This window comes from Pyrgilauda ruficollis, unplaced genomic scaffold (genome assembly GCF_017590135.1).
Source record: "Pyrgilauda ruficollis isolate IOZ18807 unplaced genomic scaffold, ASM1759013v1 scaffold11, whole genome shotgun sequence".
In the NCBI taxonomy this organism is placed as follows: Eukaryota; Metazoa; Chordata; class Aves; order Passeriformes; family Passeridae; genus Pyrgilauda; species Pyrgilauda ruficollis.
Genome location: NW_024509210.1, coordinates 8,200,807 through 8,223,078, shown reverse-complemented (window position 1 = coordinate 8,223,078; position 22,272 = coordinate 8,200,807). Strand labels below are relative to the sequence as shown.

Here is a 22,272-nt window from a genome sequence, read left to right as displayed (position 1 = left end):
TTTATTATCTTGGTTTGTCTCTCTAAATGCTTCCATGTGAGCAACTTCACTCATCTTTAAAGAATGCATGTAGGGGAAAAACTACTTTATTGAAGCCTTTATCTATTACTGCTTGCACTAGAAGAAGTTCACATGAACAATCTCCTTTCTCTTGATTTTTTGTGGAATTTTACTTAAGGAAAAGTATGCTTTATACAAAATGGGAGTTTTCTCTACCACCCTGTTTGGAAAGCATGTTTTCTGAAGTTTCCTGGTGAGAACAGTCAGGGGTGGTTTTGGGTTTTAATCCGATGTTGCGCTGAACGCTTACAACTCGAGTTGACTCGCAGCTTCCAGGATTTGCCTTCGCCGTGTCCAGGTCACCCGGTCCCTCAGGCGACGCTGCGCTCTTGGGGAATGCCAGGCTGCGCACGTCACGGGTGGAGCTCCCTTTCTTACCCTGTCTTTTGTTTTTTATACAATGGGCCTCTCGCTGAAACCGCCTGTGGTCAAACCTGTTGTGCGGTTTCCACCCGCGGCCGGTGCGGACCGGTGCGGGGCTGTCCCCCCCGGGCCCGGTGCGGGGCTGTCCCCCGGAGCTCACCGCGCCCGGCAGGTTTCGCACCGGCCGGCCCCGGCCCTCCCTCGCACCGAGGCCGCGGCGGGGCGGGCCGAGTGAGCCGGGCTGCAGCGGCTCCTCCTCCTGCCTCTCCGCGGCACCGCCCTGCAGCGCCGGCGAGCACCTGGGACGGGCGGCGGTGGCAGCGGCTCCACGGGACCCTCGGTAGGCGCGACCCCGCGGCGGGACGGGGACGGGGGGCCGGGGCTGCCCGGTGCGCTGGGGCCGGGCGGGGCTGTGGGCCGGGCCCGTGTCCCCGCGGGGACGGGATCCTGGGGCTGCCGGAGCCCGCGGGGTGACAGCAGCGGCTCCAGGGCTGGCAGGGGGAGCTCGGGGCTTGCGGCGGCTCCGCCGCTGGGAGGAAGCAACGCCTGTTTCCTGGGGAAGTGTGGTTTCAGAGGAGAGGGCATGTTTTGGTGTTGTAGTTGCAGTTCGGTCCTTTGCCTGTGTCCGTAGTTTATCTTGAGTTTATAATTTGAATGTGTACAGTTGTCGGGAGAAAGCAGCCTAAGATGGTAGGCTGGCCATTACGCAGTGCTTTTTTTTCCTTCCCCCGAAGGCCCCTTTCTCTAAACTCCTCGTAGTATACTTGACCTTTTCTTATACCATATGTACTTCGAATGTCTTTAAGACGCTTAAGTGTTTTGAAGTCACTTTTGTTGTCTTAAAAGGGAAACTCTTCAAACTCTTGCTATGCTGTAGCTGTATGTGTGACAGAACACAGCACACATACCTCCGTATACAGAAAAGCAGTTCCTTCTTGTCCCCATCCTGCTTCTGTAAGGGAATACTTCTGTGGGATATATTTTTCTTTTTAAATATATTTATAGTAGTTCCGGGAAGCTTCTTCCTGTTAAGGAGGAACTGTCGAGAAATAACGTTCTGAAGGGAGGGGCAGAAGCATGGAAGGCATGTGAGCCTAGAACGGGGACAGATGGCACTGGGGCAGAAGGTGTGGAGAGAGAACAGACTGGTGGGAGAGAGGACAAGTGCTGGTGCTGTGTGTTTTGATGAAGGAGCTGATTATGAGGGTTATGCCTGAAAGCCCAGCTGCTGTCGGAGGTGGGAGGTTCATTCCCTGATACTTCCCCCAGCATACAGTTACTTTCTGTGGAGTGAGTCAGTGCTTTACTGGAGCACCCAGGGTAACATCAGAAACAATACAAAACCAGTGCAAGTGTATGGTTGCTGTAAAGCCTGAGTGTATGAATGCTTTCCCCATAGCTTGGTTATTTATATAATTTCCTGTATTTTGAGTTGCTGTAAGAGTCATGTGGACCACTCTCCTCCCACTGATGCGGCAGATAACTTGAACTGAGTATTGCTTATGTGTTTGCCTGTAACCCTGTCCCCAGTACATTTCTGTCGAGGGCCTAATGATTTTATGTCAACAGTATTTATGATATTTTTGTTCCTTTCTCTTGCCTGACCTTAGTATAAGATCAGGGACCAAAATGTCTGTCTGTACTTAAAATTTCTGGAGTAGCCATCACATTCATTCATATAACTTGTCACTTCTTTAGCTTATTATTTGTAGTCCCCAGAAGTTTTGAATTGTTAGACTGAGAACTGTGAAATGTCAAAAGTCACTAAAAACATAACAAAACCAGCAGGGGGATGAAGCTCTTTCATGGGGGTGTTTATAGGTGTAGTCAGAATTTTAAAGACATAGTGTTAGATAACAACTTAAAATACAAAACCTGCTGTGCTATAAAAAATCAAGCCAAGAAGTTTGTCTGATTTGAAGATTACAGGAGATGCTGTTTGCTAGACCTCTAGCAAGTTTTGGAAGATGGAGCTTCCATAGGGTCTGCTCAATAGCACTACATTAATCAGAGCCAAGATAGAGCCATCCTAATTCTAGTTCTGTGATAGCAATGGAAGTATATATTAAAAAAAAAACCAAAAACCAGCAAACCAAAAACCAGTTGAAGCAGTGATATCATTGAAAACAGCAGATTATATAATTGTGACTACAGAAATACAAGGGCTTTTGAACAAACTGAAAATTTCATTTATTTTTAGCCAAGCCTCTATATAATAATTTGTAGAAACTTCTCTGTCAGCTTCAAATCGTGGTTGGAGGCTTCCATTGCAGTAAATACTCAACTGAGTAATGGTACCAATGTTATTTCTTTTGTTTATTTCATACGTTTATCTTTACTACCTTGTACCATGTTTCTTATTGTATATATTTTTTAAGTGTTTTATGTAAACTGTTGGAGATAAGGACAGGGCCTTGTTAGCTGTATGCAGTGTGTTTTGAGTTTCTTTTGAAGGTAGCAAAAGACTTTTTATGGAAAAGGAAAGTAAAAGGCTGCATGCTTATCCCTCAGTGAGCAGCACTTTCACCTATTTGAAACTTGTGTTGTCCCTTTACTTTTGCCAGTTTATTTGAAAGCAAGTGTGGTTGATAAAAATGCTGAATTTCCTTCTCAATTCCCCAAGCTGGGAAGAATGCAAAGTAGATAAGCAAACCTAAGAACAGCAGGAGGTATTTACTGTGTATTGCTTCTATTGTTACTGATAAAATCTCTGTGTTTGTTCCAGATTTTATCAGCACTCACTAGACAATCTTAATAAGAAGTTAGATCCTGAATGGGGTAGACCTGGAATCAGTTATGGGACAGAGCTGGGACTCAGTGGTGCCCTTCTAAGAGACGGCTCTGTCCCATTCTTGTGTGATTCCTGCTTGTCAACTAGTTTTTTGTTTGTATGTGTGCAATTGTATCCATACTGTTCAGCTGTCACAGGTGCTGAATGTGGACCAGTTCCAGTCCTTAGATTATGGCAACTGAATAAATCAAACACAGCCCCACCCAGCTCCACTACCTGGCTGTTCCCTGTGCAGTGCATGTCAGGTCTGGTCAGTAGCAATGGTCTTGTCTAAGATCTCCAAAGAAAGGGAAACAAGTTCTTCCCAAATGTTGCTTCCTTTTTTCCCTTATGTGCTGTCTGTTGAGAGAAAGTATGCTATCTTAATTGGTAAGGGAAGGTAAAAAGTCTTATTTTGCTTGGGTTTTTTTTTGTTGTTTTTGTTTTGGTTTGGGTTTTTTTTTTTGTTTTTGTTTTTGTTTTTTTTTTCTTCTTTTTCTTTTACTGCAAAGTGTGGGTGGTGAGGGGTTTTTTTGAGGGTGTTGGGAAAGTTTTCACCAGTAGGAGAGGTGGGCTTCCAATTCAGTCTTCTAGATCTTAACTTCTTGTGAGCTTAAGAACTGTCCAATACATCAGTTCCATATTAAAGATGAGTTTTAATGCTTCTGAAGGTCTCTTGTTTGTGCTAAACTTTACTATAGTCAATATATATGTGAAGTGATACTTGCTATAATTAATTTGTGCACCCCAAAGACCTCTGGCTTGGCTAGAAAGACATGTCTGATTTTGGACTTTGGCCTAGTAAGTTGCTCTGAATTAAATGCTTAAGTTGCCTGAAGCAGACAAAGTGAATATTTATTTTATTATTGGTAGAGATAACAACTTTAAGCTTGGGAATTTGCAGTTATTCAGTAAACAGTGTACTTATCTATAGTCAAAATAACTGGTTGTTTGCTATGCTTGGCAGTGTTTTAAAAATACTTGGTTTTCTATTAGCTAGGAGAATAAATGCATTTTACAAATGTTAGGCTTTAGGGGGAAAAACACTACTCAGTAGTAAACTTTGAGAACTAAAGCTTGCTGATCTCAACTGCAGTCTAGATTTGAAAGCTATAGCCTTGCTTTCTTTTCACATTCCTTGTTTATGGTTGCTTTGAAATGCCTGTCTCTCTATTTTACTGTTTTAAGTTGGTTCTTGAATAATTCTGTTCCTGGAAAGAATTAGTCAGCTGAAAATGAATACTTCCTTATAGCCTGGGGTGAGTGCAGGTTTGCTCACTGAGGGGTAGTAACCATCCCAGTGTTGCTGGACAGCTGAATGTGTAAGCCTTCCCTGTCCTGAAAGTGTGAAAGTCATCGCTGTTAAGATCATTTTGATGTCTTTGTACCTCTCGTTCCCGGGGGGAGTCCCAAGGCTGTCAGCAGAGAGGCTCTGTCGCAGGTAGAGCTGCATGTCTGTGCAGCTCCTGCCAGCGTGCCCGACTGTGCAGTTGTCGCTGGAACAGCCTGATTCCCTCTGCAGCCCAAACAGCTGCAGAGCTGATGGAAACCTTGTTCCGTCCCAAAGAGCTGCAGAGCTGATGGAAACCCTGTGCCGTCCTTTGGTTCCTGTTGCCTCTGCCTTTGCAGTGGGGCCACGCCCTGGCTCTGCGCTTCAGGCTCGGGCACAGCGACTAATTAAAAACTGCTGCTGTGAAATGAGCCATCAGATATTTTTAAGTAATTATTTTAGGGTGCCGAATACTTCACTATTGCTGTAGTTCATGGAGTTATTGGTATTTACATATTCTGACTTGCCTTAATGGTGTAAAAATTTATTCTTTCTTGGTGGAACTTAAAATAGAGGAGTATAAATCCCTGAGGCATTAGTCACTTGAGAACATAGCTCAGACTATTTATAGTATTTTTTTTTTTTGCAACAAATGATTTTCTGTGACAAGTTATGAATTCAAAATAGAACAACCTCATTCCATTACTTCTTCAAACATCTGTTAACCTTAATTTGTTTTTTTTTATTTTCTTGCTTGTTTTGTTATTTGGGAGGTGTGTATGTGTATTGTCATAAGTGCTTTGACTGTGTATTTTATATATTTGAAAGAGTATTGAAAAAGTGTGCTACAAAAAGAAGCACTTGCATCAGGGCAGAATAGGGATCCAAAATGAAATTGATCTCTTGAAATTAACTCATGTTTTTGCTGCATATAGATCTTGAAAGTCCATGCAGCTCAACTGCGTTCTTTGGATTTTGAAGCTCTGAGTATATATGTAGGGCTTCTGTCACTGGAAAGGCTACAGGAATGTTCTTAGTAATATTTTTACAGCTCAGTTGTAGCTTATGGGTGTGTCTTCCCATTCAGCTTTTCTTTGTTGGACATGGCATCTCTTCAGTTCTATTTTATTTTGACTAAAGCTTCCAAGTGCTACCTTTCTCACCCCCTTGTCCCAGCAGGTGAAGAAGTGCTAGATTATTTACTGTAATAAAAAGATTATTATATTGAATTAGATCATTAAAACTGGCAGAGTTCCTGAGTTACTAGCAAGCAATTAAAATTGATAGTTTTTAGAAAAAACTCATATTTGAGTTTGTTTTTGTTCCACCATCTATTCAGAGCTGTGAGTTGGTTTGTGTTTTTTGTAAGGAAGCTTTTTTTTGTAGGAAGTAGATGATGTGTTAATACTCCTTAAATATACATTGTTGGATGAGGTCCAGTAAAAGTTTGTAAAGGTGAACAATGAGTGATAAGATCTGTGTAAAAGAGGTTTCCTGAGGTTTGGCTGGCATGAACTCAGCCTTGTTGGAAGATAAACCCATTCTACTGAATTAGTTTTTTTCATAGTGAAAGGAAGGCTAGACAGGAGTCACATACACAGAAGACTTAATGATAAAACAAAATTACAGGACTATTTATCCATCAGGATGAAAAATATTACAACTGATACAGGAGAGAACAACTTGTATGCTGCAGTGCATGAGTCAAAGATTAATCTTGCTCAGACTGGTAAATAGCAGTTAGCTGGTTCAGTGCTGACTGTGGTTTGTCCTTGTCTTGGAAAAGCACAGTGCTGGATGCCTGAGCTCATATCTGATGAAAAACGACAGCATATTGTAAGGTGATAAATTCTGTTGTGCTGGTTTCACAATTCAGGGATCAGTCTCGGAGCAGGTACTGAAATTTATGGCTTCAGGCTGCTTTGTCTACTATATCCTGGTAATTAACCTTGTGGAGGAGTCAAGGCCAAGGGTTTAACTTTACTCGGTGATCCTTGTGAAATGGGTATAATTAAACAAATAATTTTGAACTAATAAATGTTATGGTTTTTCGTCCTTTTTTGTCCTCAAATTATTGTACCATGGCATAGCTGGAGCCTGAACGGCAGCCACTAAATAAATTCCAGGAATGGGTGTGAATGCAGTGGCTGAGCTTATTGCTATTGCACCTTGAAACAGAAGTTTTCTGGCCGCCTTGAAGTTTTCTTCTGTATTTCTGCCATCATTATGGCAATGGAATTTGTATTTTTGTTCTAAATTTCTCAAGTTGTAGTCTTTCTGTGCTGTATCTTGCAGAATTGTATTTTCAAGATTCCTGTTGAAAGTCTGTCACAGATTTAATCTTTTATGAACAGGTCTGTTCCCTTTTAGCTTTGCCAAGTAGTATGAAAATGCTCAAGGGCCTGAAAGCTTTATAGCTTGCAGTGTGAAGCATGATAGCAATGTTCACTGTGGGAGTAAAACCTCAGGTCTTTAAATAAAGTTCTGAGGTGGTCCTCTGGGACTGAATACTGGGAATGGGGAGAGGACCTTGTCAGTAGTTGTTCTTTATTTTCTTCAAGGCACTCCCTCTTTCCGTGTGTGGTTTGGTTGTTTGGATTTTTCTCTTGTCTTATGCACTACATTTTTTTTATGACTGAGCAGAGACCTTGCTGTTCCTGTGTCCTCCCACACAATGTTTGTACAGCAGGGTGGGTTTGCATATCTTCTGTTCCCTTGCCTGTGTCACCCCTTTATCAGCAGGCAAGTGCTGCTCATCGCGAACAATTTTAGTAAAATGTTGTGGATGTAGCAGGAGAAAGTGTGGGAGATGAGATTAGAAGATGAAATGGAGGCTGGGTTGAGGGAATGGTTGGGAAAGGTAACTTTCTATGTTAATATTTCTAAATTTAGAGTACTGGCCCACAGAGGCTCAAATGAACTGTGGAGAAGGTGGTGGTCAGGGAAGTTTCCGAACATGAGAAGTCAGTGTGTTTGTAGCTCCAGTTTGCCTGGAATCAAACCAGTCTGGGAAAATTTCCCCTTGGAAAAGCCCTGGATAAATACAGTGTTCAAAAGAAGCAAGTGGAACATTTTTATATAGAAACTAGCATTTTTTCTTCAGGCTGCTGAAGTTGGCTGTTTTTAATCAACCTCAGCTTTCATAGCCAAAAGGCTCTTTTAATCTTGGGTTTTTTTCCAATTTGAAATGAGTGTTCTATATGGAATTAAAAGCAATCAGACTTGCTAAGAAAAACAAAACCTATTCCATTGCTTCTCACCCTCTACCACAGAAAAAAAAGTTTTTTTGCCTTAAATTTGTACCTAAAGCTTTATTGAAAAAGTACCCTATCTTTATTGTATTTACATGTAAAGCTAAAAAATAACTAAAAATAGAATTATGGTTGTACCTGAAGAAATAACACTAATTTCAGTGTTGTAATAATTTGTATATAAAAATGTACGCATTGACATTGTGCATGCTAAGAATCTAGGATATGGGGGTTCTTTGGTTGGTTTTTGAGTGACATGGTAATAATTGCGCTTTTTTTTATTTTTCCGTGCTTTGTTACGCAAAGCCCATTTCTGAATTAGAGAGGCTCTGAAGTGTGCCAGGCTGCCTTCTGTTGAGTTTTTATAGTGTTATTTTTATTCTGCTGGCCTCCCTGCGCTTCCATGCTCGGGTACCTGCCCGGAGGTGGCAGCGTGTGTGCAGGGCTCTGCAGCTCCAGCCTCTGGCAGTGGTGTGGCCAGGCGCCAGGAGGGAGGAAGCTGCCTGCTCGTTTTTCCAGCAGCAGAGGGAGAATAGTGTTTTGCGCTTTGTTTCTCGGCCTCGTGAGTTTGGGGTCAGTCTTTGCATGGCTAACAGCAGGCATTGCTTTTCTAATGCTGAGAAGCTGCATTTACTTATTTATTGATTCTGTTAGACGCTACAAACTGGAGCAGAACTAAAGGAGGGTTATAACTTTTGGTGTGCTCTGTTCATTGCAGTTTCTGTTAGTTCATTTCTCGCTCTTTAAATTTAAATGAGTATTGCAGCCTGAAGGCCAAACACTTAAGTAAATTGCAGATTTCCTAGTTTTATTTCCTTATTAAAAAAGAAAACCACAAAAAAGGTGTTTCTCCATTTCAGTGTTGCTATGCAATAGAGCCATGCAAACCAGAAAGGGAAGTTAACGTGATCATGCAAAATGAAAACAATTTCACAAGAACAGCACCCCTGCCAACTCAAACCAAATCTAAAACAAAATTCCATAGTTGAAACCCAAAACACAGCAAAACATACCAGATGCAAAAAGATAGTGCTTTAGGGGAAAGAGAGGGGGAAAAATGGGATAATTTACACAGCAATTCTAAAAATAGAATGTGGCTTGTCATTAAAAATAACCTTCAAGAAGTAAACACTCATTGTAGATATTTTTCTTCGCAGTTACTTTTACCATTCTTCCTGGTAGCTGTTCTGTTTCAAAGAAGGCCCTTGTATTCTGGAAGCCAGTTTTCATTATGTCCTTCATTTAGCTGTTCTTCCTTTTTGACCTCCACTTCTATTTTGGACAGCTAATGACTTTGTGCACTTGTGTGCTGACAGAGGCACAATCTATCCATTTTGAGGGACTCAGTTTGTTCTAGTGATCGTATCCTATCAGTAAACCCTTCATATTTTATGGCAGTGCTGTAAGCCTGAAAGTGTATCCCTTCTGCTTCTTACTCTGACCTTGCAATTCTGCAGATGTTTGCAGGTAGGTGCCTTCTAAAAAACTTCTTTGTCAGATGATTTTCTACTCTTGATTGATAGGACAGTTCTGTATAGGCTAGAAACTTCTGGAGATTTTAATAGCACAGTAAAGGAAGCAAGTTCAAGTAATACATCCTTAACAACATAATAGACCAAGCAGTAAGTAGCAACTGCAACAAATAAGAAAAATAGTATGAGGAGTGACTCTGCAACTGCTTAGGTATCTGTTTATTAGTCAGGAAATGGAAGAGGTTTCTAAGGGAAAAGCCAGGACAAAGTGTGCAGATTATGTCTAAATTTTGGTAACTGGCTACTGCATACATGTTTCCTCTTAGTGTTATCTGGTGTAATGAGTGAAGCATTACAGAAAATAACTGTATCACACATCCTTTGCAGATCTTTGCAATGAGTTACCCGGGCTATCCCCCAGCGGGTGGATACCCACCAGCTGCCCCAGGTAAGTTGTTCAGATGAAGTAAACATTAAATGCAGTGGTGGTCCTATCTGGAGAGGAAACAGGAAGATGGATGAAGAAAAAGACTGTGGAGGGTTTCCTTGACTCCCCAAAGCTTTCTGTACTTGCTTGTTAAATCCTGTTTTATTTGGGCTGGGGATTCTGATTTGTCTAATGTGTGTGTTCTGCCATGTGCTCATATAGTAGTGTCTGGTTTCATTCATCTTAAATAAAGCCCAGAGCATTAGGAGATGGTCTTAACTTGACCAAATCCAATAAATGACAAGGATCAATGTCCAGTTGATACGGGAGTCTTCAAGGTGGGTAGTGAGACAAATAAATATGGGGAGAAATCATTCATAGGGTTTAAAACCATATCCCCCAAAGAAATAGGAAATTATCCTTAATTCACTATTCTTAGGCAGGTGGTTGTGTACTGTTAAAAAGGGTAGCAATTAATAATAACATAAAGCTGATGAAATACTCAACCACTGCTTGGTTATCAAGCTTAACTTTACAGTTGTTAGTGTTGTTGTAAGGTAGAAAGAAAGGACTGGAGTCATGCAGGTATGGTGACATGTGGTGTTAGGCAGGCTAGCTCAGGATGGGGAAGCACTGTACAGTGAGAAGCCCAAGTGGCCGGGAGGGTAAAGCCTATTTCTCAGCAGAGTATTCTGTCTTAAGGCTATACTGCTGTGTGCAGACAGGTTTTATGACTTTGGTACCTGTAAATGTACTGTTCTCTGTGGACACCTCTCAAATTAGCAAAGTAAGTGGAATTAATAATATCTTCCTACTGGAATACCCAGACAGCTTTGTACTTTAGGTTCTCTCAAATCAAAACATGGTGTTAATAGTCTTGATTTTTAACCTTCAAATAGGTTTAGAGTTGTTTTAAGTGAGAACTTACAGATTCAGTGATAACTAACATGATTAGAAATACCCAGTGAGACTTCTCTTTTTATAGTAATTGCACTGCTACCCTGCACCTCTTCAGCTGATTTCCCTGGTAGTGTTGAAAATACATTACATTAGAAATTTAAGTAGTAAGAACTTTAAAAAGGCATAGTTTCTTGTTTCAGCACATCTGTGTTTGATTTCAGGTAGCAGTCCTTGGGGTGGTGCTGCCTATCCACCTTCAAATCCACCTCCAATTGGTCTGGAAAATGTGGCTGGCTATGCCAACCAGTTCAATCCCAGCCACATGGCTGGAATGGTGAGTTTGCTTTCATTTCATGTGTTCTGCTATGATGTCCTTAAGGGCATAGTTGTGCTTCTGGAATTATCACTGAGAGGAATTGTCACTGAAAGATTCATCACTTGAATTCTGTGCCTTTATGTGTAATCTGTTTAGGTGTTGAGCATTCAATATTGCCTATTGAGGAAAATGGTTACTGCAAGCTATTTCTTATTTTAGGAAAATGGAGCAGTAGTTAAATGTTAACAGTCTAACTTCAAAAGTTGTGGACATAAAACTAATATAACTTGGCATTTGCTGTGTAGAGGAATAGGGAACTATTAACACAGAGTATCCACTGTTAATATATTCACATGGGCAAACACAGTCTGGATTTTGCCTATTACCTGGATTTTGACTAGTCAGAGTAAGGAAAAAAGCTGTATAATTAGAGGTATCAATGATTCGTCCTAGAAAAGAATATGGGATCAACAGTCTCTTACAAACACTGATGTTTAACAGATGGAAGTATAAACCTTTTATATTCACTGAAGAAAATGTAGACATTTCCAATGTGATTTTTTTTTTTCATAGAGCAGAAGTGAGTGACACTTCTGACAACTTTAGTCTTCAGAAATCTGTTATGCTGCATAACGAATGCAGTTTGTAGCAAGATATTTGCATTATAGATGTTTTTCTGAGGCAATGATTAAATGAAGTGATTTGGCAGCCAGCAGGCAAATTGAACAAGCTATCTAGGATGCACGAGGCAATATCCACAGCAACTAGTTTCTGACAGTGCTGCAGTCATCCAATGTCATTTCTGGTTTCTCTCTAGAAGAGAGGTTTCAGTGATAAGATTTTGATGTGGACTGGAATATCTTCATTTCAGTTTCTGCAGAAGTCTTTCCAAATGTAGTCCAGAAACTCCTGCTAGTTGTCAACTACTAACACATGGTAAAACAGCCAAAGGTTGCTTAAAGTTCTTGCATCCAGGTGCACCCTTGTTTATCACACAAGGCAGTCATGGGCAAAGAAAGGATTATTTGGTGTAAAGGTTTAGGCAGGTTTTTCCATCCTGCTTGCTATCTTCTGCAGATAAAGAGCTATCTGTCTGTCTTGGTGGGGAGGGAGGTTGTATTGCATTAAGCATGTTACTGAAACTCAGCTGTTTGTGCTCCTTCCCGTCTCTTGTTTTATTGCCGTCATTGCAGGCATCCAACCTGGCAGGGACTTTTGGAGGGACAAATTTACCACAAAGCATGTATCCTTCCACACCTGGGGGTTATCCACCAGTTCCTCCAGGTGGCTTTGGGCAACCCCCACCAGGACAACAGCCCTCTTACGGAGGGTACGCTCCACCTGGAGGAAATCCCCCGTCCGGAATGCCACCCTACCCAGGGTACGCGGGCGGCCCTGTGCCAGGCCAGCCCACGCCACCGCCTGGTCAGCAGCCTATGGGCTATCCAGGACTTCCAGCAACTCACCCAGGGCAGCAGCCCATGCCAAGTTATCCAGCAGGTCCAGCTGTGAACCCGTCTATGCCCTCTTACTCAGGAACTACAGGGCCTGCAGTCACTCCTGGAACAGTAAGAGCATTCACTGCTTTTCTTTTGAACTGTGACTGTATATACATTCCTCTGCGTTTTCTTTGTGTGTATTAGTGTAAACCTGTCACAAAATTGAAAAGAAAGTTATGAGAAGAAGTTTGAGAGAGAGATGGAACCTTTTCAAATGCAAGCAGTATAGGCTCATATGCCTTGAAAGAAATTACATTTTAACATGGTATCCAAGAAAAAAGGTTTGATATGAATTCAAATTAATTAATCTTGCCTTTCCTAATTTTAGCAAGTATTGCCAGTTGTATATACAGTATCATCAAACCTTAATTAATTGAAGTCATTAAATGTCAGGAAGCCTTGGTCTTGCATTTTCTTTCTAGAAATTAACAAATTGCTTAAGGCAGAGTTGGTTTTAGTTTTCTTTATTACTTTTCTCACAAAAAGAAAACTGATGATCTTTCTTAAGTAGTAAACCACAGTATTTCACTATTTGACACTAACATGCTGTTAACACTACTGTTGTTTAACACTATTGATCTCATTTTAGCACAGAAACCGAGGTACAATCACTGATGCACCAGGCTTTGACCCTCTGAAGGATGCAGAAGTCTTAAGGAAGGCCATGAAAGGATTTGGTGAGCAGTCGAGGACTTACATTTCAGTTAAAAGTAGAATTGCATCTCCATTCAGCACTGATATTTTTCTATTGCTGTGTGTGTACTGAGTGGGACTGAGTGTGTACTGAGTCCTTGGTTATCAGAAGTATTACTGGAAGTTCATGTGGGCATAAACAATATCATGAGTTTGGTTTAGGTTTTCTTTATATTCTTACTGTGTTAGTGAACTCGAAGTTCTGTGGTTGTACACAAGAGTAGATACTGTAGATGAATTGAAGGCATTCGTGTCCTTCTGCTGGGTTTAGAACAGGATGAAATAGAGACAGAAAGCTGAATCCTCACTTGAGGTGGTGCTCGCTCATTCTGTGGTGTCTGTGTGCGCATACAGGAACCGATGAGCAGGCGATCATCGATTGTCTTGGAAGTCGTTCAAACAAGCAAAGGCAGCAGATAATCCTGTCCTTTAAAACAGCTTATGGAAAGGTAAGTACATTGTGAGAACAGAAGGAAGAAGAAATGAGAGCCTGCATCCTTTCAGTGACAGTCAGAAGACTTAGTGTTGGGAAAAAAAGATTGGAAGGTGCTTTAGGGGAAGATGGTTCTTAGGACATAGCCAGTTCAGAGGTCTGCTTTTTATCCACGCTTGACTTCTTCATGCAGTGTTGCAGATGAAACATGTAAAGCAGTTTCTATGCTAAATGGTTACTTTGACTCTTGGATCTGTGCAGTCTATTTGATTGGACCTTAATGGCCTCAGTGTACACATACCATTATGTGGTGTTTAGTGTTAAGTGGATTAGCTTTACTTTGAGCATACATTACTGGTGCGCTTATGCATAAAGAATTCTTAGTAAAATGCATATTTTTGGTGCTTGCTTTTGTCAAGTTTGGTCTTTATGCAATTTTTCCTTGTTTTTCCTTCTCATTAGGATTTGATCAAGGATCTCAAGTCTGAGCTCTCAGGTAACTTTGAGAGGACAATCTTGGCAATGATGAAGACACCTGTCATGTTTGATGCTTATGAAATCAAAGAAGCTATAAAGGTTTGTGTAGGAGATAGAAATTTATAACCTAGAGGAAGTAGTTGAACTGATAAAATACTTGGTTGCCATTTAAAAGTTTGGATTTATTTGGGATTACTTGCTTTGACTTCCTATACAAGGTTATATTCTGAATTTTTCCTATATAATTTTGTTACATTTCTTTTGTACTAGGTTGTAGAAATCAAGAATCTGAAGCATTTCTTCTTTGTTTGTTTTAGGGTGTTGGCACAGATGAAAATTGTCTCATTGAAATCTTAGCTTCCCGCAGTAATGAGCATATTCAGGAACTCAACAGGGTCTATAAAGCAGGTTTGTTCTGTTGCATCAAAATCTTCCTTTTCTTACTAAGTCACTGACTGATAATAAGAATTTAGGAAATGAGCAGGGTTGTGTGAAGATTCATAACTATCTCTTTTCCAGAATATAAAAAAACTCTGGAGGAAGCAATAAAAAGTGACACGTCTGGACACTTTCAGAGGCTTTTAATTTCACTTGCTCAGGTACTTGCCTGCTGGGATTTTGGAATTTGTTGTATGTTTGTAGGTGGTGTGGATTTTGGTTTTTTTTTTTAATTTCAAAAAAAGGCAGCGCATCAAAGCCCACCAGTAATACTTCTTGATCTTCTAATTCTTTCAGGGAAACAGAGATGAAAGTACAAATGTTGACATGTCTGTTGTCCAAAGAGATGTACAGGTCAGTAGAAATGCTTCATCATTTCTAAGAATAGTCAGTTCAATACACTGAAATTTGCCTGTGTGGATTCTGCTTACTGTTAGTTTTGGACACCTTGTGATGATTTCTGATGCAGTGCTTATCTTTGAGTGGATAGAAGAGATATAAAAAGCTGTGACAGAGCCTTAGAGCCAAGTAGATGCAGTACAGAGATGAAGCTTTTGGCACTACAGTTCATAGGATATTTTATCTCTCATTCTGTCAGGTCTTTGGCTTTTCCAAGTGTTGGATTGTGCTGCTTTCTAAGGAAATTGTCCAAAGAGACTTGAGGTGATGTGTGTGTGGATTAAATTTTAAACTATTCAACACCTGCATTAGTCTGCGTGTTGTATAAGGAAGTCTGGAGTTTTGCAGTAAATAATGCACTTGGACTTTATAATGCTTGCCTCATTTCTTTTTCTCTATGTTCGATTTCACTACATAGCTAAGGGAAAAACCTGATTGTTTTAGCCATACTAGTGTCATTTAAATAGCAGTGTCATTAGCTTTCTACATAGTGTGCCTTAGCCAACACAAGAACGTCCCAGAGCACACCTAGAATTGTAGAAGACAAGCTAGATGTAAGGACTGTTCAGGTACTTCTTGAACAATGTCCCCTCCTTTAGTAATCCTGAGCTCTTGTGTTGGAGCACTTCTGCATCAACAAGCTGGAAAGACTGCAAGCATAGCATATTATAGGAAGATTAGAGCTAGTTGCTGTTTATTGCTTGCTCCTGTTTTGCAGTAGTACGTAGGCTGAGAAATAAGTAGAAAGGAGGAGAGGCTGCAAGGAAGCAAATTTGTAACTCAGCTGTTCAGCCTGACTACTTTTCTGAGTAATGAAGTGTGAATTCCCTTCTGTGCTTAGGAGTTGTATGCAGCTGGAGAGAACCGTCTAGGAACTGATGAATCCAAATTCAATGCCATTCTGTGTGCAAGAAGCAGGGCTCACCTTAGAGCAGGTAATGATGTACTATGTAAACTGTAACTTGATTCTGTTGTGTGTAATGGTAAAAATGTACAGCACTGCTCTGTGCTTGAATTTCCTCCATCTGTAAAATGAGCCAAACAAGATACCAATGAAAAGCAGGGTGAATTCTACTGAGGAAAAGCAAGAGTCACCTTTCTTAGATATCAGAGCAGGTAGAGGTCATACTTGTTCAAATGATCCTCCGATTAAAGAATTGAAAAACTAGAATTGTTTCAGTCTTGCCTACTTCTGTGTGCAAGACACTTAAAATCCTTCTCCTTTTACTTGCCAATGGAAGGTGCTACATCAGTCTGTCGTGGTGGAAATGTTTTAGTAACTATGTAGAACTTTCACTTCGTGCTATTGGGATGCAGGGTACTTACATGAAGGAAAGGTGTGTGTATGAGAACCAGAATATTTTCTTCTTAACTTTGAGACCTGAAGCTTTCCTAAAAAATTGCTGTGCTTTCTTGGTCTAGCCCTTCAATGAAAAGGACACATCTATGTAAGCTAGAAGGAGCATGATAACATGTAAATGGTTGATAACACAGTATTAATCCTTGAGATGTTCAAACTAGCGTGAGTACACTGTAGTATCCAGCTGAGAAGTGCCACTGAAATGAAGCCATCCAGCACATTCCAGTGCCACCTCTTGCTGTAGAACTGGAATCTTTCTTTTCCATTTACAGTCTTCAGCGAGTACCAGAGGATGTGTAACCGGGACATCGAAAGCAGCATATGCCGTGAGATGTCTGGAGACCTGGAGATGGGCATGCTGGCAGTAGGTATGTGCCACCTTAGCAAGTTCATTCCTGCCATTCTGCTACAGCTGGCTTCAGCTAAGCATGTTCTTATTAGTGGTAATTCCAGTTTTCTGCTTTTTATGTTGAGCTTTCTGTGGAGCCATTTGTGATTAGTAAGTGGCGCACTTAATTCACCTCAAAATGACAGATGAAGCTTTTTTATTTCAGGCAGCTGCAGAATTTTAATTTTACATGTTAAAATGGGGAGAGAATTATTAACTATAATTGACACTGTTTTAGGAAGTGAACTTTACCAACTCCTGGGTCAGTGAGAAGGGAGTAGTTGGGACAATTTTGGAAATCCAGTATTAATTAAAATACAGACATTAACCCTCTAACTAGTTACTTCTACCTCTATTTAGTAGAAAGAGAACTTAAATTTTGTTGCAAAGGGGGTTGTTTTTCCCACATTTCCTGTGGCTACAATTTTATTAAATCTTTGTTTTTAATTGCTCCCAGTACTTCTGAGGAGTAAAAACTCATACCTCAGGTCTACTGTTGTCTCTTCAGAAGCAGTCATTTGTTTCCATGAAGTTGGGACAAGTTGCTGTGCAGTAGTTCTATTTAAAATGCTTTATTATTGATATAACTGTGAAACACTTTCCTGTCTTTTGTCTTTACATCTCAATTTATTTTTCTGTTTATTACTGTAAATATACTGTGGTATGTAGAGCTCCTGCTTTAAAAATGTTGTTCTTTGGTTTTGAATATGGTAGTAATGTAACCAAACCCAAAAACTCTTACCAAAATAGGAAAAATGGACTTTGCATCACTTGGAAATGAGATAGGAGAGGGTATTTGGTTCAACCACAACAGATTTTTTTCACTGAAGTTTGTAACAAAGTCTTGGCAGAATGAAAATCAATTTTAAAAGCCTCATTTTTTCACTCCTGTCTTGTGCATGTGCGAACTATGTAACTATTGTTCTTATTCTGCTTGGCTACACTGTCATTGTACTGATCTTTTAATGACACAAACTGGATCTAGCTTATTGTGTCTGATTGTTTTGAAACCTTTTCCAGGATTCAATCTCTGTCACTTCAGAAATTATTGTTAGAAAACCAAGGTTAGGGAAAAGATATTTCTCTGTTTGTAGAACAACATTGCCTTGGTAAAGAAAGTGCTCAGCATTTAGAAGGCATTTGACTTCATGGAGCTTCATAGTGACTTGACAGGTCTCCATGAAGGCCCAGATTCAAAACTGAGGCTGTAGCTGGCACGCAAGTCAATAGCCTTTTGAACAAGTCATGTCATTAATATTCACTGAATAACTCCCTTTATTAAATAGATTTTGTGGGTTTTTTGTTTATATGTATGTACACATTATCTATATCAGTAAATTAATGTCATTTGTTCTGTGGACCTTACTTGCAGGAAAAAAGGGGTTTCTAATTGAAAATGTTCAATTTTGCTTTCTTTAAAGCTTTCTGGATTGTACAACTGGTAACTTACAACAATATCTTTAAACATCTTAGAATGCAGGTGTGTTGTGTTAGCTACATAGAGTGATACAGAAACATGCATTTCATTTTGTCATTCATTTTTTGAATAGTATTGTACATATCATGGACAGTTTTGTGGTGAACTGCTATCTCTCATCTACATTTTCCTACTGAGAAAAGCACTTCTTCCTATACAGAATGTGTGTTGCTATGAAAAACATGTTTGGGTTTACACCTTTAGTTCTGTATTGATTCTGTGTGGTTGATTTTGATACCTTACTGTGCTATTAAATGTCAAGTGTGGTCTGTTTCCTCTGTAGTTTGCTACAGTTTGCATGATTGTTTACTTGAAACAACGTTGCATCAATATATAGATTTTAATTCTGATCAGTGATGGAGGATTCTTTCATTATTCTGGTTAACATGACAGTAATTTGACTTGGATTTTGCTCTTTCAGATTTCTGATGAACTATGCTAATCAAATATAGCATCCAGTCATTACTAAATGAGCATGTTAAAAATTTTTCAGGAGTCCTGATGAACTTTGTGGCTAAAATAAGACTTTAAAATAAGGGTTGTGATGACTTACCCTTAAGGAGAAGGAACCACCTAAGAGTCTCTGCTGTCATAGGTGGTTTCCTAATTTGTACTAGGGCAGGACTTGAATTTGTCACACCTTGCAGATGCATGGCCTAAAAATTTAGAATTAAGAAGCCAGGAGCACCACTACCTATGTATTATTTCAAGTCTTCTGCCTGCTCCTCATCACCTCTCTTCCCTTCATAGACAAAAATCTGGTCATTAGAATTCAAAGGTTCATTATGGCTGCTTCACACTAGGTGGTTTCTAGTGACAGAAATGTTTGCTTTGAGCCATGCAGTGTAGGTTCTTTAACTGTATTGCAGCTACTGTTTGGATTAAAAATAATTTCAGTGACTAATGGATGGAGTGGAAGCTGCACTGTATCAAGTGTATGTTTATGTAAAATTCAAGCATGTGACTATGTTGGATAAACTCAAAAAATTACTGACTTCTGATTGAGGAGGAATGCCTTATTTCTGTAATACTGTTCCTCTGTTCCTTTTTGCAGTTAAGTGTCTCAAGAACACACCAGCTTTTTTTGCAGAGAGATTACATAAAGCAATGAAGGTAGGTGTCTGTGACAAGTTACATAAACTTATAGTGTGGAATTTTTTAAATGCTTGTACAGCTCTTGGGAAGGAACTGTGCAGCTGAAGGGATTATGTTTTTCAGTGGGCAGATGACTAACAGTCATGATGCAGTCATTATTGTGAAAGGCTGGAAAAATCTAGCTAATTTGATCCAACTTAACAGAGCAATGAAGATAACCATGCATTAAACAATAATCTTCACTTGGTGAAACACAAATATGCTTAAAACTCATTGAAATTGATACTAATACAAAATTAAGTAGGTAATTCTAGGAGAAATAAATAAGTAGGCCATTTAACTCACCAAATTTTCCTGACCTCCCCTGTATCTCTGTCAATCCCCCTCTTTTTTTTGAGCTGTTCTTGTGCAATGAAATTAGTGTCCTGCCACTAAATTGATTTTATTTTAGCATGATAGGCTAAATTCTGTTCAAGCTTATTAAGTCAGTGGGATTATGATAGTAAACAGGCATTTAGTTTTTTTACTGGTGCTATATCATACACTTTCCAGTACATTATGCTGCTGCTTTGCTTGTTTCAGGGAGCAGGAACAAAGGACAGGACACTGATCCGGATCATGGTATCGCGCAGCGAGGTTGACCTGCTGGACATACGTGCAGAGTACAAGCGGATGTATGGCAGATCCCTCTACACAGATATCACTGTAAGCCCTGGAGACCTTACATGCCCTGCCATGACACCCCTTACGCTGGCAGCACACTGCTCCTTGTGCTGAGCAGCTGTTACCTGCACTGACTGTGGCTGGCTGAGTTGGATTGCTGCATTTGCCAGGAGCATGGAGGCTGAGGGCCAGAGGATGGAGAGCGCTTGGGTTTGCATGGGGGCTTGATGAGCTAGAGATGGGGAGGAAGCGAACAGGCAGGGAAGGAAAGGGAAATGGGTCCAGAGGGGTTTCTGAGGCCCCTCTATCCCAATCTCCTTATATGATCTTGTGGGAACCACTCAGTCCTCCAGTTGAGTAACAGCGGTGCTCTACTTCATTTGTGTGTTGGAAGAATATAAAGCTTCTAAAAATCTTCTAAAGGATTGCCCCCTCTTTCTCTTGAAAGTACAAGACTTTGCAAATAGACTAAACTTCAGATTTATTAGCAGTTGATCCACCCTCCTACTGCTATTAAGAGCTGTACCAACAGCCCAGAGGATGCCTGGCCAATAAGAACTGGGGAGAGTGAGTGGTGCCACTTTCATTTACCTTGTAATGAGGGTGCCAAACCTGTTAAGCTCCTGTTTATTCTTTCTGCTGTGGACACTGAGGGGCTGTAACTTGGTGGTGTTTGGAAAGAATCCTGTAGAGATTCTGGAGGATAGCATGTTCCAAATGTTTCTTCTACAGTAGTTGCATGGCCTGTAACCACCAGTGTATAGTAAAAAGCAGTGAGACATTGGTGAAAAAGCTCTGTATTGCTTCTTCTCCCTGTTCCTCTTTTGATCTGGCATTATAATTTATCATTCAGAAGCAGAACAGGCCATATCTATTTAATGGACTGAATTTGGTCAAAACTTGGCTTCAGTAAATATGGGGTGTGCATATCCACAGTTAGGTATATGTAAGCTCTGCTGCTTATTTCTGTAAAAGTAGAGCCAAAAATGTCCCTGGAAAGTTCTTAGTTTTTCAGCTGTAGCTTAATCTCTTTTGGTTGTTCTTCAACTTTTCTTTTTCTGGATTCCTTTTCAGGGTGATACTTCAGGAGACTACCGGAAAATCCTACTCAAGTTGTGTGGTGGAAATGACTAAATGGAGCATTGAGCTTTTCTTAAAAAAGCTGCTCTTTTCATGTACTTGCTGCAAAGCATCTTTTTTCTCCATAAGTAAATATGTAATGAGTTTCTTCTAAAGCAATTGCATTTAAAATATAATACTGCATATATCTTCAGTTCAAAGGTAGTAGGTAATAAATGCCAAGCCCCCCAAAATACCAAGCATATGTGCCATCTGCTCAGGATTCTGTATAGTACCCTCAGCAATCCATGAATGGTCATTATTTCTTTTCTGCTTATATCATGTTGAAATAACATTTGTTTAATGAAACAAAAATCACCGTTGTATGATTTTAAGGTGTTCTTTTGTATAAACATTGAGTGTCATTTTAATGCGAGTTTTAGATCTGTTGTATGCAGTTGGCTTTGGGCTAGCCCACTTCCTGATATGTGGAGATAGCAGCCTCGAGGTTTTGTGTCTAGTTAAGACTGCTTTAAAGAAGTTTTGTCAAGTTCTGTTTTTTTACCTTGATTCTTGCTAAGGCAGACTGTCAGAAGGCAGGAGTAATGTTGACAGTAGTAAAGATTCTGTCATTAATGTTAAAAGGTTTCGGATTGTGCCTTAAATATATATATATATATATGTAAGAAGAGATTATGAAATTAAAGCTAAGTCTTTGCAGACTGTGCCTTTTGGTGTTCATAGTGGTGTACGTGAGTGATAACTCAGTTTATGTAACTTAGTTTTTCCGTAGAAGTTCTCTTTCACAGGATTATTCAGAAATCGTTGTTTTGATTAGAGTTTGGAAGTTGTGTGCTGTTGATGAGCAATTGTCTGTACATGAGACATGTAATCTGTAGTTATTCCTCAGTATTTTCATTTTGCATGTTGTAATTTGTCTTACTCTTGGAACTCTGAGTTTTTATTCCCTGCTGGCATGGATGATGTCTCTTCAGCCTGTTGTTCTCAAAATAAAAGCATGTAAAGGTGAAAAGTACAAAGTGGGGGAAAGGTTTTCAAACTAGGTCAGTGAAAATAGGTTGCTTGTTAATCAGGAACATGCAAACTCCCCTTACTGAAGTACATACATGTAAGTGTTCTCCCTCTGTTGTGTAAGGGTCAGGCAGGTCCTTTTTCCTACAAGTTGTATTGCTATTGTCTTGAAAGAAAAAGGCAATGTTGTGGATTTAATTCTGGATTGCATTTGTCACCATGGCAAGGGAAGATTACAGACTATGGTAGCCATGTGTCCAAATGATGGATTCTGACTGGGACTTGCTGACAGGACTCCCATTTTGGTCATTGGCAGCAGTGTGTCCTGTGTCCAAAGGCAGACTATACACTTATTTCTGTCAGACAATCTGAGCATGTCTTGAGAGGAATTTGCAGCTGGAAGTCTATCTTTGTTGGCTGAAACCAATAG

The 22,272-nt window shown here is 40.1% G+C and overlaps 1 protein-coding gene across 1 annotated transcript; it reads left to right on the top strand.

The window, feature by feature from the left end:
• Positions 1-618: 618 nt before the first annotated feature.
• ANXA11 (annexin A11) lies at positions 619-21,537 on the top strand. The gene is made up of 15 exons (XM_041473933.1): positions 619-763; positions 9,574-9,634; positions 10,735-10,847; positions 12,023-12,397; positions 12,918-13,005; positions 13,376-13,470; positions 13,917-14,030; positions 14,249-14,339; positions 14,451-14,530; positions 14,667-14,723; positions 15,610-15,703; positions 16,401-16,496; positions 19,048-19,106; positions 19,671-19,793; positions 20,826-21,537. Exons 2-15 carry the CDS (start codon positions 9,583-9,585, stop codon positions 20,883-20,885), a joined length of 1,497 nt encoding a protein of 498 aa, XP_041329867.1. The 5' UTR covers positions 619-763; positions 9,574-9,582; the 3' UTR covers positions 20,886-21,537.
• Positions 21,538-22,272: the final 735 nt, after the last annotated feature.